General features: G+C 47.4%; 1 protein-coding gene across 5 annotated transcripts in view; it reads left to right on the top strand.

Moving 5' to 3' along the window:
• The window catches only part of HIPK2 (homeodomain interacting protein kinase 2), a 233,639-nt gene that overhangs the window by 148,607 nt on the left and 68,387 nt on the right, over positions 1-16,645 (top strand). For all 5 annotated transcript variants that reach the window (XM_024249427.3, XM_024249423.3, XM_024249422.3 and 2 more), the window contains exons 3-4: positions 14,614-14,737; positions 15,055-15,174. In XM_024249427.3, coding sequence (XP_024105195.1) covers positions 14,614-14,737; positions 15,055-15,174 — 244 coding nt within the window. The remainder of the gene's footprint in view (positions 1-14,613; positions 14,738-15,054; positions 15,175-16,645) is intronic.

Genomic DNA, 16,645 nt, shown 5'->3' with positions numbered 1-16,645 from the left:
CTCCCACCTTGGCTTCCCAAAGTGCTGGCAGTACATGAGTGAGCCACCGCACCAGCCTTAAGGGAACCGTTTATTCCCTTACCCAGTGGGTCGTGTCCCTCTGTCTCCATAGGAGTTGAAGGTTCAGGTGGCTTTCGGAGCCTGTGTCTGTTGCACTTCGGCGCCCCCTAGTGGGAGGTGTAAAGAGCCAGTTTAGTATTTCCTCTGTGACCCAATCACAAGAAGGCAAACTTTGGTTTGGTTTGGTTTGTTCTTTTTCAGCTCCTTTAAGAAAAGTTGAGTGTTGGAAGGTTTTCCCTGAGTAACCTGCCCTTGGCTGGAGACCTGGAGTTTATGCCCATTTTGTTTGGCAAGATCTTCTTGTTCCTAACTCCTGCTGGAATAACCAACCAGTCACCATGAGAGCTCGCTCTTGTCCGGACCACAGCAGGTCCTAACCAAGAGTGCTGTGAGCAGACGGGCCGTGGCCACATTTACTCTGTGGATGCTTCCTGCTCTAAAATTGGGTAAAAAACATACCCTCAGTGAGTCCTGTTTTGCTGGTATGCACGTCTCCAGAGAGCAAGGCCAGCCTCATCCACCTGGCTCCCTTCACCGCACTCACACCTGCCTGCTTAGAGTCAGGCCGCGTCCTGTACTTACAGGATCAGGGCCTACTCCATCAGCCAGGAGTAGTGGCTTTATTTGGAAACTTGCTTAGGTAGGGTATTAGTGGGTTTCGGCCCTGCTTTCTCAGTAGTTTTCCACCTAACACACAATGCAGTGGGGGAGACCTCCTCAGACGATACCTGTTTTATTGGAATATCCCTCAGGCTGCAATGGAAATTCACTCTCTAACTTGTGTTTGGCATTTTTACTCAGTGGGTTCCTTTTCATAGCTCAAGTTTCTGGCTTCTGTTCTCTTAATTGGTATGTCTCCGGCTGGTGACACTGAATGTATCTCCCTTTCAAAGAAGGAACAAGTTTCTGTCTTTTATCCCAGACTGTCAGCCATAAAGACTGGCTGTGACTTAGCTCCACAAGCCACATGATCAGATGGTGCTGTAAGGAAAGAAAATACCCCAAAGATGAGCCTTGTCTATGGCACAGTCACTCGTCTGAGAGTTGGGGATTCGGGGCTTCTCCAGTGGAGACACCGGGAACCTTGGAAAGGAAAGCATGGTGTTTCTTCTGCCTGTTGTTGGTTCATTCATTCATCCAGCAAACACTTACCGAGTACTCATCATGAACCAGTTGAAGCTAAATGTTGAAGCAATGAGAAGTTTTGCATTTAAATCAGTAAAGTTGCACATAAGTAATGTTACTTTCTTAGTATGCATCCATCTAGAGTAGAGGGTGAACCTTGAATTAATATGTTAGTGTGGAAGAGACCAGTCTTTTCCCCAGCCTCACATCTCATGATCACTATAAGTGGGTAACATCACCAGGCTGAATAAAATGAAGATGCCACATCTGCACTTGATCCACAGGAACTGAAATTCCAAATCCCCTGCCAGTGCAGAGAAAAGAAGAGTGGTCCTAGAAAGCTGACAAGTGACAGCAGGTGACAGTGGGACTTGGGTTAGGCCTTCCCAGAATCAGCAGGCTTCCCAATACAGCTCTAAATGCCCAGTTTCAACCCTCAGCTTCAGTCAACAGACTAACAATGAGTCGGAAGAAAAACAATCAACAAAAGGATCCGTGATGAGGACCATCATAAAAGAATGGCTGAGGCCTGGCTCCTTCCTCAGCCACTGTGTTAGGATTCTCAACCTCTGGCCTTTGCGCTCACCTGGGCAGGAGCCTCATCTGAGCCAGTGGCAGAGCACAGCTGAGGCATGGGGGCCGCCCCACCGATGCGCACCCATACCCAGGCTTGAGTGTGCAGGCTGCATGTCACCTCCCACACACGCTGACTTCAGAGCCCCTTTGAGGAGGAGGGACAGTGCATGGGAGGAAATATGACAGGGCTTTTATGATGTTGACAATGCTCTGTTTCTTCACCTGGCTGGCAGTGACACTGGTCTTTGTTTTCCAATAAGTTGTTAAGGTATATGTTTTTGTTGTATACTTCTTTGTATTATGTATTCTCTTTCATAATTAAAAAAATAAATCAAAAACATTTAAAAAGAGCCTGGAGCAGTATACATATGAAAAGATTACATAGATAGGCACCTGCAGAGACACATGGCTCCATTTCTGTGTCTGATAGGTGCTTCTGCAAACATTTGTTGAGCACATTCTTTGGCAAAAGTCACCAAGCATAAAGCGTGGCCTGGTGACCCTGTAGTCTGGTAGAGTGCTGGGAGGCCAGAACAGGCTTTCTTCAGCAACGCAGAGCTTCATGGTATAGCACCAGAGACCAGACTGGGGGATATTGGGCCACCCAGGCTGGGGATGGGTAAAGCAGGCACAGCCCGTGTCAGGAGTATAAGGATCTCAGGAATTACAGAGCAGCGTGAGTATCTTTGAAATACTCATCATGGAGTCCAAACTGGTTCTTCTGGGAACCTTCCTCATTGACATTACAATTCATAGTTTTCTTTTTTTCTTCTCTTTCCTTTACTTCCCTTCTTGCTTTTCTTATTTCACCAAGTCAAGTCAATATCGTTTAGGTGGATCCATGTCCCTGACTGTACTTTCTTCACTTTATTCTACATGCACAAGCACATAACCACAAATTTAGAGGCCAGTATGCTCTGGACATCTGAGAACTGGTTTCCAGTTTGCACCAACATCACCAGAAGCCTTTGGAGATTATATTCATTTCAGTTGCAGATGCAACCTTCTCCTCTGGCATGTAAAAAGTGAGTTAGATTTTGGTGCTACGCTTAGCAGAGTTGGAGGAGGACTAAGAACGAAGGATCAGCGTGAAAAGTGTGTGTGTGTGTGTGTGTTTGTGTGTGTATTTAGTACATATTCAGAGCCAAGATGTTCACTGCCAATATGAATAGAAAAAAACGCCAATCTGGTTCTAACATTATACAGGGAATGGCCAGTTGAATCAAGGAAGCCTGCATCCTTTAGGAGACTGTCCAAGTGTGGCATGAGAATGATGTCAACATCTAGACCCAACTGCAATTATGTCAACCTCCATATGGATATGATGGTTCATTCTGAAGTCTTCAGCACTTATATTGGTGATAGCTGAAGATACTCAGTTATGACAGAATCATCAGTGAGGGTCTGAAATGATCCTCCTTAGCACACACTTTTATGGACATCAGCAGCGGCCCCTTAGGTAGAACATCTCTGCAACAGTGGTGCTACATGTGTTACATCAAGCTGCAACCACCCAGAAGTTTGGGTGTCATGTCTGTCCCCCCAGCTCTCCTTCTGGGGTCAGAACCTTGTTCCTTTGCAGCAGCTCTCCCCCTTAATTTCTTCAGCTTATAACCAAGCAAAAGTACCCTGCTGCAGAGTGCACAGAGATCTTGGGGTCCACGGTGTTTGGCTTGGCCATTCCAAGGATGGCTCCATGGAAGCCAGCACAATGGGTGGGCCCCTTGTCAACCTCCCCCATGTTTTGCTCCTAGAGCTTCATCTCTGGGTCCCTTTTTCCATTTGCTTGTCTACCTATCACCCTAATCAAAGACAAAGCTATTTCTCTCTGATCTCCTGTTTGCCTAGGAAGCTGTGTGTCTTTTTAAGAATCATATCACAGGTTGACCTGGGATTAGCTCACCTCGATGACCATCTACATCTCCACTTGGACCTTCTGGATCCCCCCATGCATGGTGTGGATTCATCCTGTGGGGAGGCTGCCTGTGTTTTCCCAGCAGGCTTGCCTGTGGTCACAGGGCATGTTGTCTCTCCATGCAGCTGCCCCGAGGTGCTTTCCAGCCCTTGCCTTTCTGGCTGTCTTCTGTGCAGCTCTCTCTTACCTCTGGCTCCAATTCCTCTAAAATAACCTCCTCCTCCTCCCTGCTCTTCAGATTTCTGCCACTGTTTCTTGGGTCCTGTGCTGCTTCACTATAATCCCTCGCCGCCCACTCCTGGTCACCAGCTCAAACAGAGGCTCAGAGCTCAAGACAGCAATGCAAGTCTCCTTATTTTTTTGCAGTGGAAACATAAGATTTAACAACCCATCTGAAATACAGTTTTACATTTTGATTGCTTCTGCCCCAGCCATACTGAGGTTACTTTCAATCTACATGTATTTGTGGGAACGGACTTTTTCTCTGCAGTTCAATTCGAGTACACCTTATAATATCAGTGATTATAAAATACCATGGACTAATAGAGTGTCTTGCTTCCAAGGAGTTCAGACTGCTTTATAATTCTGCCAACCATAATTTATCTTCATAAGCTGCCGTAGAGACAAGAGAAAAAGCGAGATTAATAATCACATTTTATAGATGGTGAAATAAAAACTCAGAGAAATTGAGTAACATTTTTCTAGAAATGCACAGCTCCACCTATGCACTCCGATTAGCACTGCAGATTTATTACCCAAGTTCGAAGTGGCAGTGAACCCTGCCCTTATTTTATCAGTGAACTATGTAAATGAGCAAGACATTGACTCTGGTCTCAGACTTGATCAAAGTGTTTGGGGTGAGCAAGGGACTATACCCTGAACCCTGCGTCCCAGCCCTTGTTGCCGCCGACGCCATAAGCAGACACAGTAATACGGGTTGACTCTGCCCGCCAGGGTCCTCAGACCCATGGGACCACCCTCCCAAACATGTTCCCCGGGCTGTGTTCCCTGGGCATCACTCTGACCTCTAGCCTGGCACACTGTTAGGACTCCAAGCAGCCCAAGGGCATGTCTGTCTTTTCAGTCTTCATTACTGCATGTACCCAGCATTCATGTGAGATGAAATAAAAGGAACACTACGTTACGGTAGTATTTCTCTACACAAGGAAGAAGCAAGAGGATTGTGGATAGGGAGTTTTATTCCTTTTTTTTTTTTTTTTTTTTTTTTTGAGACTGAGTCTTGCTTGCTCTGTCACCCAGGCTGGAGTGTAGTGGCGCAATCTTGGCTCACTGCAACCTCTGCCTCCCGGGTTCAAGCGATTCTCCTGCCTCAGCCTCCCAAGTAGCTGGGATTACAGGTGCGTGCCACTATGCCTGGCTAATTTTTGTATTTTTAGTAGAGACGGGGTTTCGCCATGTTGACCAGGCTGGTCTCGAACTCCTGACCTCAGGTGATCCACCTACCTCGGCCTCCCAAAGTACTGGGATTACAGGCGTGAGTCACTGCGCCCGGCCAGGGAGTTTTATTTCTAAAGCTAGGTGGTAGGTACTTCACTGTTGGTTATATTAATCTTTTCACCTTTTTGTGTAAATAAATGAAACAGTTGTTTAGTGGATATGCTTTAATATATTTCAACAGAGTGTTCCATATCAGAAAGAAAGTGGCTTTAAAAAATGAGGAAGCTGGGTGCAGTGGCTCATACCCATAATCCCAGCACTTTGGGAGCTGAAGAGGAAGGATCGCTTGAGCTCAAGAGCTCAAGAACAGCCTGGGCAACATGGTGAAACCCTGTTTCTACCATAAAATACAAAAATTAGCTGGGTGTGGTGGTGTGTGCCTGTGGTCCCAGCTACTCAGGAGGCTGAGGAGGGAGGATTGCTTGAGCCCAGGAGGTGGAAGTTGCGGTGAACCAAGATTGTACCACTGCACTCCAGCCTGGACAACAGAGCGAGACCCTGTCTCAAAAAGAAAAAAAAAAAATAAGGAAGAGGGATGATCTGTTTATTTCATTGCTTTCACATGGACTTAGACGTGTTATAGATAAGTGGTTTAGTATTGTTTGGCTGCCTACTCTGTGCCGGGCCTATGTAAGGTGCCCCCTATGATGCTCTGTTTAACCTAATCTTCATACCTGTACCCAGAAGTAGGTACACAACCAGTACCTGACAGGGCTGGGATTCAACCCAGTGAACACTGGGATCCCAAGTGCGGGCCATGCCCTCTTGACTTCTGCAGCCTCTACACCTCCACTGGAGGCCATTCCCCTGCAGGGTCATATGATCTGGACATGACCTGGAAATGCTTCTCAGTGTATGCAGTCAAGAGAGCGAGTGGAGCTAAATCATCAAAGCTTCCATATTGATGGTGTCCAAAATGACAGTTGTTTTTCCTCTTTCTATAGAAAGATAGAATTTTCAGTGTCTTGCTATGAGAATGTTGGAAAGAAATTATCCCCCTCTTTCTTAGGTGCAGATTTTGTCTGACACTTCATGTGTGTTTAAAGTATTTTTGATGTCCCAAAATAGTAATGAGGCAATTCTTTAAGATGGTTCCATGGGGTGGAGCTGTAGCAGGGAAGGTGAGGAACAGCAAATGAGAGATCAGTTATGACAGAACCTGGAAATGCTCACTCACAGTATTCAGGAACCAGCAGCCCTACCTGCCTGAAACCGAACCGAGAACAGGAACAGCCCCCGTGGAAGCAACCGAAATGTGATGATCAACCCAAAAAACCATGTAAACTCTGAAACAGAAAGGCCAAGCTGTCTGCCTCTCACATAGGAGGTACTGACAAGGTGGCATTGCCAGCTCCGGGGAAAACTGGCAACTGCTGGGGGTGTGCACTTGACGTAAATTCATTCCTTCTACAAATGTGTATGGAGCACCTACATGCCCAGGCTGTGTGCTAGGCACTGGAGATACAGCAGTGACATGGGGGTTGGGGGACTTGCACTGCTCTGTGTGTGATAGCCACCCCTGCCTGGCCACTTACTAAGGCTCAGCTCAGACTTCTCCTGGGAAGCCCATCCTGCTTTCTCCCTCCTCCTCCAATTTCCCCTATCTTTGTGTACTATGTACACACTTCACACATTGTATGTCAGATGTCGCTATGCTGCTATCTTGGCTAGATGGTGAACTCCTGGAAGAGCCGCGGGGTCTGGTTTACTTTTTGATATTTAGCACCCAGCACAGTACTTGGCACAGAGGAAACACTTAGTAAATGGTGGTTGAATATTCTAATAAGTGAGTGAGGACAGCTTGAAACAAATTCTGGCTCAGAATGACCATCAGTAAGAATGAGCTTCCCTGAAGATTAAGCATGCTTTAGCAACCATCCAACATGCTTCAGGTGGGCTGGATGAAAAGAAACATTTTGGACTTGACTTTGAACTTCTAGGACCTCCGAGCCTTATAGACTAGCAGAGCAGGGGGACAAGGCCTCTGCAAGATCAGATCACAGCAAAATGGTCTGAAGTCCCCAAAGATTCCCGTGGGCCAGATGGGGAACTACCTCCCTTACCTGAGGGTTTATGGGCTGGGTGTTGAGCAGCTGTTTACAAAGCAGCTTCTGTGTGCCAGGCTGAGGATCAAGGACAAGTGAGATGCAGACCCTGCCCTCCAGGAGGTATAGTAGAGGCAGATATGCAGACGTATTTGTGTGTCAAAAATGACAATTATTGGCCGGGTGCGGTGGCTCATGCCTGTAATCCCAGTACTTTGGGAGGCTGAGGCGGGCGGATCACGAGGTCAGGAGATGGAGACCATCCTGGCTAATATGGTGAAACCCCGTCTTTACTAAAAATACGAAAAATTAGCCGGGCGTGGTGGCAGGTGCCTGTAGTCCCAGCTACTTGGGAGGCTGAGGCAGGAGAATGGCGTGAACCCGGGAGGTGGAGCTGGCCGTAAGCCGAGATCGGCCACTGCACTCCAGCCTGGGTGACAGACCGAGACTCCGTCTCAAAAAAAAAAAAAAAAAAAAGGCAATTATTTACTCTCTTTCTCCAGAACAAGAATGTTTAGTGGCTTGCTTTGGGAGTGTTGGAAAGGAATGAGTCCTCTTTCTTAGGTGCAGATTTTGTCTGACACTTCATATATATGTTTAAAGTATTTTTGATGTCCCAAAATAGCGATGAGGAAATTCTTTAAGATGGTTCTGTGGGGCCGGTGGGTGCTCAGTTAGTATTTATTGGACCAATCTGGTCTGAGTATGTCATTGATCTTTGTATGCTTGTCATCTGGTAGAGCCAGCACAGATACAGTGGGCAGTGTCTGTTTGAATAAGGAAGAATGGAAGCGGGCAGGGATTGGGGCAGGCTGTATCCGAAATATGTCTCATGAGTGCAGAGAAAAGGCTGCACCCTTAGGGATGGGAGAGGGATCCAGAGTGGATTGGAAAAGGTTAAAACCAAAGGCAAGAGAGCAGCAGGTGGCTGTAGTGAGGCCCAGATGGAAGAGCATGCGATTTAGCATGTTGCAGTGGGACTGCGCGGGATAAAGGCTTCAACATAAGAGCTAAGACGGAGGCTCTAGAGGGCGTAATGACAATGGCCATAAAATAAGAGGTTTGGGCTAAATCCCTGAGGTCCCAAGTCCTAACCCTGCATGACCCAGGTGCCACTTCTAGCCCTCCTGCTCCTCCTCTCTGTCACTTTTGCTGTAATTCTTTTGTTGGCCACCTGCAAGTAGGTGTCTTCGGCACTCCTGCTGTCTGCCCTGCCCTGGTGAGCGTGAGCCGGGATGCTCGTGCCCCTCTCTGGGCCTCAGCTTCTGCTCCTCCTTGGGCTAAATCCTGCCCCCTCATGCCCAAGCCTTGATTGCTGCATAATGATTCAGCCGTTCTACTCTCTTTTGTCTGCACTGCCTTAGAGCTTTGTCTTAATCCATATTTTAACACTTTCTTATATTTAATAAAGGTTTATTTGATCAACAAATACTTAATGAGTGGCTACCGAATGCCTGCGCTGCCCTCATAGACTTGGTCAGGGAAGACAGACAGTGAGCAGGTTAAGAAAGTGCTGTGAAGTGGCATTTATGGCACCCTATATGAAGACTAACTGGTGTCAAGGGAGGCCTGTCTGTAGCGTGACAGCTGAGCTAAGATTTGAGGGATGAGAAGGAGGCAGCCATGTGACAGCCAGCAGGGAGAGCATTTAAGGCAGAAGCAACAGCATCCCACAAAGACTCTAGCTCCAAAGGAGCTCCGGGTACTCTTGCAAATGGAAAGAAACCAACAGGCCTGCAACGTGTTAAGCTAGGAGAGTGGTTGGCAGTGACGGTGGAGAGGTGGGCAGGGTCCCAATTGTGGAGGCCCCGTGGCCATGGAGGGGTTTAGATTTCATTCCAAGTCCAGTGGGGAGCCCCTGAAGGCTTACGGCAAGGGCGGGGGGGGTGCCATCTGTTCCCTGTGGCTGCCATGGAGGAAGTGGGCACAAGGAAGGGAGAGACAAGTGGAAAGGCTGCAGTGGAAGCTCCAGGTGATGCAGGGGTGACCAGCGCCACTGCTGCGGCAGGGGGGATGGAGAATCAGGGGCTGACTTGAGACTTTGGAGCTGGCCATGTTAGTGGATAGACGGTGGGGATGAAGAAATCAAACATCTTTCCTGGATTTCTGCCTAAGCAGCTGGAGGGTGGTGATTCCATTTCATAAAATGAGGAGGACAGTGGAAGGAATATGTTTAGAGAGAGGGATCAGAGAAGAGTTCCCTTCTAGACGTATGGAATTGGAGATGACTATGAGACATTCCAGAGGCAATACCAGGCTTCCAGAATGTAAATCTAGAGCCAGAAGGAGAATTCCAAGATGGAGACAAACCTGGGAATACAAATGGAATTTAAACCTATGGAGGGAGTAAGATGACTGTCAGTTTCCTAGGGCTGCTGAAATAGGTACCACAAAATATCTGGCTTAAAACAAAAGACATCCAAAATCAAGGTGTCAGCAGGGCCATGCTCCCTCTGAAGGCTCCAGGGGTAGAGCCTTCCTTGTCTCTTCCTGCCTCAGGTGGCTCCAGGTGTTCCTTGGCTTGTGGCAGCATCACTCCAATCTCTTCCTCCCTTTTCGCATGACCATCTTGCTGCTGTGTCAGTATCTATGTCCAGATTTCCCTCTTATACGGATGTGAGTCACACTGGATTAGGGCCCACCTACTCCAGTATGACCTCATCTGAGCTAATTATATCTGCAACAACTCCATTCCTAAATAAAGTCACATGCCAAGGTGCCAGGAATTAGGAGTTCAACATAACTTTTAGTGGGACACAATTCAACCCATAACAATTATCTAGGGCAACGGTGGAAGGAGAGAAGACGGTGGGCTTAGGACTTGGCCAACACACAGCAGTTGGATAGAAGAGGGTGAGCCTACAAAGGAAATGGGCAAGCCACAAGCAGAGAGGCGGGACACATATGGGGAGCGAGCGATGTCATGAAGACCAAGAATAAGTGTTTCAGGGCAGGAAGGAACGATCACCCGCGTGAAAAAAATGCGGCTCCCGGGTCACAGAGCTAAGAAGTTGATCAACGGGTGTGACAGCATGGAGATCACTGCTGATCTCAACAAGTGCAGCGCGTCAGTGACGCAGTGTCCAACTCCAATTAGAGGAGGCTGAGCAAATGCTGTGAGGTGAAGAGGTGGGAACCGCAGGGGGAGATGACTGTCTCCAGAGAGTGGGCCTTGAAGGGGAGCCGAGAACTAGGGCAGCAGCTGCTGGGAGACGAAGGGATTAGGAAAGGTTTGTGTTTGGGGCTTTTGTTTTGTTTTTTGTGTTCTGTTTTGTTCTTGTGTTCTGCTTTGTTTTCTAACGTGGGAGCCGCTAGAGCATGTGGTGTGCTGTGTCGGCTCGATTTTTATGTCTGTGTCTTTCTGTGACACACGTTTTGTATTCAACTCGAGTTGTCCTGTGTGCTTTGATGTGGCTTTCCCAGCATCAGAGGCCTTCACGGACAGTACTGTCTCCCAGCCACCTAGCCAGATGCCTGGGCATTTGTTCTTTATGGTCGCAGCAGGAACATTCTGCGGCACGTATCGTGGTACCGTGAATGGCTGCCATTTCATTTTCTTGGTGTACTACAAGCAATTTTCCCAGGCCCCGTTCATGTCACGTCAGTTGTCTAAATCTATGTCTGGTGTTTTCTGCTAAAGAACATCACTAAAGTGCCTTTGTGTGGCCGTTTTAGTTGCTGCAGTCTGCCTTGTTCATCACTGGGGAATGGAAACTGGAAAACGAGGTTCCCGTGGGTTAGGAACCACCTTCCGGGCCATGAGAACCACGTAACTAACCTAATAGGAAGGGCAGGCCCATAGTCAAGTTCAGAGAAGTCCCCTGGGGCCAGACCAGCCTCTTCCTAAGACTTGAGTGTCAAACATCCAAACCTACAGACTGGAGCGTCAAACATCAAACGTCAGGCTGCAAGAGGGCAAGGGCCAGCCAAGAGGCCAGGTGACAAGAATTGGGGGACAGAGGTGAGAATGTGCTTGATCCTTGAGCCAGCAGTCCAGGCCAAAACTCTCCTCCCATGAAGAGGCCTAGATCCACGTGAGAGGAGGCAGGAGGCCACCCCTGACTCTAGAACAGGGAGGGTAGAGAGAAAAGCAGGTTCTGACACCATAATACTTTTTTTGGTAGTGTTCTTTTCAGATATTCCCTTCTTTTCTGGCCAGGTATGGTGACTCCTGCCTGTAATCCCAGCACTTTGGGAGGCTGAGGCAGGTGGATCACTTGAGATCAGGAGCTTGAGACCAGCCTGGCCAACGTGGTGAAACCCCGTCTCTGCTAAAAGTAGAAAAATTAGCCAGACCCGGTGGTAGGTGCCTGTAATCCCAGCTACCTAGAAGGCTGAGGCACGAGAATCGCTTGAACCCAGGAGGCGGAGGTTGCAGTGAGCCCAGATCATGCCACTGCACTCCAGGCTGGGCAACAGAGCAAGACTCTGTCTCAAAAAAAAAACAAAAAACAAAAACAAAAAAAACCTGAAACAGGTAGTCCCTTCTTTTTTCTAAGGGATGTGATGTTTTAAATAAACTGAAACGATCTCTAAAGGCAATGCTAGAGGCAAACTGGCAGTAATCTCATCAGTTACACACAATGATGAGTGAACCTGGGGGCCCTGGTGTGCGGCCAACACTGACACAGGTGGCCTAGGCAGGTGGTGGGCTTGTGGTCACATGGAAGACAAGGGTGCAGCAGGGACATGTTTTGGAGCCACCACAGGCATCCCCAGCTCATCAGTGCCAGTGAGTTAGAGTGGCCCCTGACACTACACGCGCAGTCCAATGTGGGGACCAAAGGAGACAAAGGCCAAAGAGGGGGTGAAGTGGCAAGCAGAACACTGGCAGCTGAGGATGCCCAGCAGTGAGTGATGGGGACAATGGAAGGCTCATTAAATAGCAACAAGGCAACTCGTTCCAGCCCCCAGCGGTCACTCCTTCTGCTGCCCAGACCAGCAAGTGTGGCTGGTATTCTAGAAGCACCTAGTAGCCAGTACCCAGTCTCCAGTTGTGAGGAAAGGAATAAACTCCTTTTTTTTTTTTTTGAGACAGGGTCTTGCTCTGTTACCAGGCTGGAGTGCAATGGTGCAAATCATGGCTCATGGCACCCTCAAACTCCTGGGCTCAAGCGATCCTCCCACTTCAGCCTCCTGAGTAGCTGGGACCACAGGTGCACACCTCCATGCCTGGCTTTTTTTTCTTTTTGCAACGGACTCTCGCTCTGTCACCCAGGCTGGAGTACAGTGGCAAGATCCTGGCTCACTGCAGCCTCTGCCTCCTGGGTTCAAGCGATTCTCATGCCTCAGCCTCCTGAATAGCTGGGATTACAGACTTGCGCCACCACGCCTGGCTAATTTTTGTATTTTTAGTAGAGACAGGGTTTCACCATGTTGACCAGGCTGGTCTTGGACTCCTGACCTCAAGTGATCCTCCCACCTTGGCCTCCCAAAGTGCTGGGATTACAGGCCTGAACCACTGCGCCTAGCCCTTTTTTTTTTTTTTTTTTTTTTTTTTTTAAGAAACAGGGTCTCACTCTGTTGCCCAGGCTGGTCTGAAACTCCTGGGCTCAAGTGATCCTCCCACCTCACCCTCCCAAAGTGCTGGGATCCCAGGCATGAGCCACCACACCTGGCCAAACTCCATTTTACATGTGAAAAATCAGAACTTTGTAATAAGACATTTTTGGGTTTTGTTTGTTTTGTTCTTTTCAATACTATTATATAAAGAAAAAAGATTAGCAATGAGAACAAATTTAAAGGGGGAAGAGGAGGTGCTTTTTCAGTAGAGAAAAATTCAGCTGGAAGATCCAAGACCAGTGGGGGTGTTTCTGATCGCCCTCTTCCTCCCCACTCTTATGCTAGGTGGGTGAAAGGTAACCAAGAGAAAGGTCTCCCCAGCTCCCTTCACTCCCATTCCAGGCTGCAGAAAGGGTAGGAAAGTAGCCTCTTCTAGCATCGCTTAGTCAAGTGGAAAATTTATAGAGAAAACAAAAGTCAGGCTAATGCATTTCATTATCAGCAGAATGCCTTGAGCCACTTTCTTTCTTTCTTTTCTTTTTTTTTTTTTTTTTTTTTTTTTTTTGAGACAGGGTCTATTTCTGTTGCCCAGGCTGGAGTAGAGTGGTGCAATCTCAGCTCACTGCAACCTCCGCCTCCCGGGTCCAAGCAATCCTCCCACCTCAGCCTCCCAGGTAGCTGGGACTATAGGCACGCACCACCACACCCTGCTAATTTGGGTTTGTTTGTTTGTTTGTTTTTGGTAAAGACAGGGTTTTGCCATGTTGCCCAGGCTGCTCTTGAACTCCTGGGTTCAAGCAGTCCACCTGCCTCAGCCTCCCAAAGTGCTGGGATTACAGGCATGAGCCACCGTGCCTGGCCTTGAGACATATTTTTTAAAAAAACATAAGCTGTGTTCATATCTCAAACTTTGAGCCTGGTTTTGTCCAAAACATACCCCTACCTAATCATGACAGAGTCTTAGAAAAGAAGATGTACCCTGGTGGTCTCTTTAGTATTGATTACCAACTCCCTGTGAAATGTTCTCTTGGGGTTTAGGTGATTTCCTTGAAGGGACAGAACTCCTACATTCAGGAACAGGTTGTTCATGGAGTTTACGCTAGAATCCTGGTTGATGCCAGACTCTATATTGATGAATGGGGTTCTATAATTGTAATATTAGGTAACTTTTAAGAAGATTAGCTTTTTAGAAGCTAATTTAAAAAATAGCAATGTTTCCTTAAGAAAGTGTGATGTAAATTCTTAAGAAAGGATAATTGGCATAAACAGATATTGGACTTAATCCCATTATTTTGGGAAGAGGACAGCTTGTTTTACATCTTCCTGAAAATAGAATACCTCGAGTTAGGTGTGGTTGTGCATTCCTATAGACCCAGCTACTCAGGAGGCTGAGGCAGAAGGATTGTTTGAGTTCAGCAGTTCAAGACTATAGCGAGCTATGATCATGCCTGTGAATAGCCACTGCACTCCAGCCTAGGCAACATAGTGAGTTCCCATCTCTAGAGAGACAGAAGAAAATAGAAGACCTGCATTTCAGAATTCCTTTGTAAAAACCAGGCATTCTCTGAAGATAAGTTTCCCAGACTTTCAGCTACAAAAGATAACTTCAGAATATCTCTAAAATGGTTGTTAGCTCATCTGATTGGCGTGTGAAAGTAATGAAGTCAGTAGATGTGGTTCCCTGTAGGTGTGTTCTAAAGACACAGACTTATCCTTCACCTCACCCAACCTTCTAAGTGGGTCCTCCACTAATGGAGGGGACCAAGCCAAAGAATGGAAGGGTTGTTGTAGCACAGCACCTCTCCTGAGAGCCACAGGCCCTTCAGAGGAGAAGTCAGTAATGGCACCCCAGGTTTGAAAGATAGTATTCATATAGAAACAGCTTCCTGCATTTCCAACTTGCTAATGGTTTCTTCCATTCTTCCTTTTCAGGGCCCCTGAGATCATCCTTGGTTTACCATTTTGTGAGGCAATTGACATGTGGTCCCTGGGCTGTGTTATTGCAGAATTGTTCCTGGGTTGGCCGTTATATCCAGGAGCTTCAGAGTATGATCAGGTGGGTCCAGATGACACAGATATTCACAAGACCTCATTCTTCATCTGGAAAATAGCCTGGATTAGCATTTCATTGATTACATGACAAATGGGCGGGACTGTGGAATGTCATGTTGTCTCCCAAACCTTGCTTCCCTTAACTTTGCTATTTTTTCTTTATTCCTTTCTCTTTTCCCTTTTTCTTTTTTCTCTTTTTTGTTAACTTCTTTCCCTACAAAAATTGTCATTTTCATTTTTCTCAAAGCCAGCAGAGCCATTAGTATACCATATGTATAGTGACAGGAAAAGCCCTGACCTCATTCTTATCTTCTCTTGCAGATTCGGTATATTTCACAAACACAGGGTTTGCCTGCTGAATATTTATTAAGCGCAGGGACAAAGACAACTAGGTTTTTCAACCGTGACACGGACTCACCATATCCTTTGTGGAGACTGAAGGTAGGAAGAGCGTCTCCTCCACTCCTCACAGTGGCCCAGCGCTTAGGGAAGAGGGCCATAGACCCATTAGTGGGGAGCTTTTGATTCAGTCAGCAAAATGAGGGCACTGGGGGGGGCTGTTGTTAATACATGGTGTGGGCTGAATCTGAATGCTCAGAAGCCCCTCTTTCCCTTGGCCTATCGCCACCTGTGAGAGTCCCATGTTATGATTGCTGAACTCCCAGGATTTAATCTGATAAGCCTTGATGACTGTCTGATTTGTGCTAGGGAGAGAAACAAACCCCACTCTGCCCTTGAGAGCTGGCAGTCCAGAGGGAGACAGGACCATGTGCCACAAGCTCCCGCCCACTGTAATAAGGGCCCTGTTCCTGGTCAAGAATGGGTGTGGGTGCCAAGGGGAAGGAGCATTTAATTCTGCCTGCAGCAGAGGGGCAAGGAGGAGCATTTGAACTGGGCCCTAAAGAATGAAGAGGGAGCGTGGTGGCTCATGCCTGTAATCCCAGCACTTTGGGAGGCTGAGGCGGGCGGATCACTTGAGGTCATGAATTCGAGACCAGCCTGGCCAACATGGTGAAACCCCGTCTCTACTAAAAGTATAAAAATTAGCTGGGCGTGGTGGCATGCGCCTGTAATCCCAGCTACTCAGGAAGCTGAGGCACATGAATCGCTTGCACCTGGGAGGTGGAGGTTGCAGTGAGCTGAGATGGTGCCACTGCACTCCAGCCTGGGCGACAGAGTGAGACTGTGTCTCAAAAAAAGGAAAGGAAGAATGAAGCGGGTTTGCCCAGGAGAGAAGTGTGGGGTGGCGGCTGGGATGGTGGGGGTTAGGGAGAGGGGTTCCAGGCAAAAGAGGCTGCCTGATGAGCCCATGGGAATGTCCTAAGGCCCAGGGAGGTGTCTGGTTCACACAAGTAACCATAAACCTGAAACTCGGAGGCAGGGGCTTCACTTTAACAGAAATATAGTTTGCTTTCACTTTGATCTGTGCCTAGCAATTAAAATCAAAGTATTTTCCTGGTAAAAAAATAATAATAAAGTCTTAAATATGTTTCATTTTAGGTATTTCTTTTTTTGCAGCAGGGTGGGTGGGTGTTTGTTTTGTTGTTGTTTTGGGTTTTTTTTTTTTTAATGGAAACTGCAGCTAAATTCTAATATGGTTTAAAGATAATGTACATCCACTAGTCACCAAAGACTGAGAAAAGAGATTTGGGAACTGAGAAAGCACTCAGGCTATTGATGGGAGGCCTGGCATTTGGCAACTGTGAGGGTGAGTGTCAAGGTCAGGTCCAGTAAAAAAAAGTCCTCCGGTGGAGGAGGGTGAGGCTGGAGTTTGCTGCTGTGTTTTATTGAAGAGCCTCAGTCCCACATGTCCAGCTGTTCCAAGGACTTAAGCCGCTCCAGGTGTGCTGTCCTTGAGTAAGATTTTGAGGATTAATTACCTCTGGATTACCTCATGGATGAGTCCAAAAAT

This window comes from Pongo abelii, chromosome 6 (assembly GCF_028885655.2).
Source record: "Pongo abelii isolate AG06213 chromosome 6, NHGRI_mPonAbe1-v2.0_pri, whole genome shotgun sequence".
Taxonomy (NCBI): Eukaryota; Metazoa; Chordata; class Mammalia; order Primates; family Hominidae; genus Pongo; species Pongo abelii.
The sequence above is the reverse complement of the archived record's forward strand: the minus strand, read 5'-3'. Positions and strand labels throughout refer to the sequence as shown.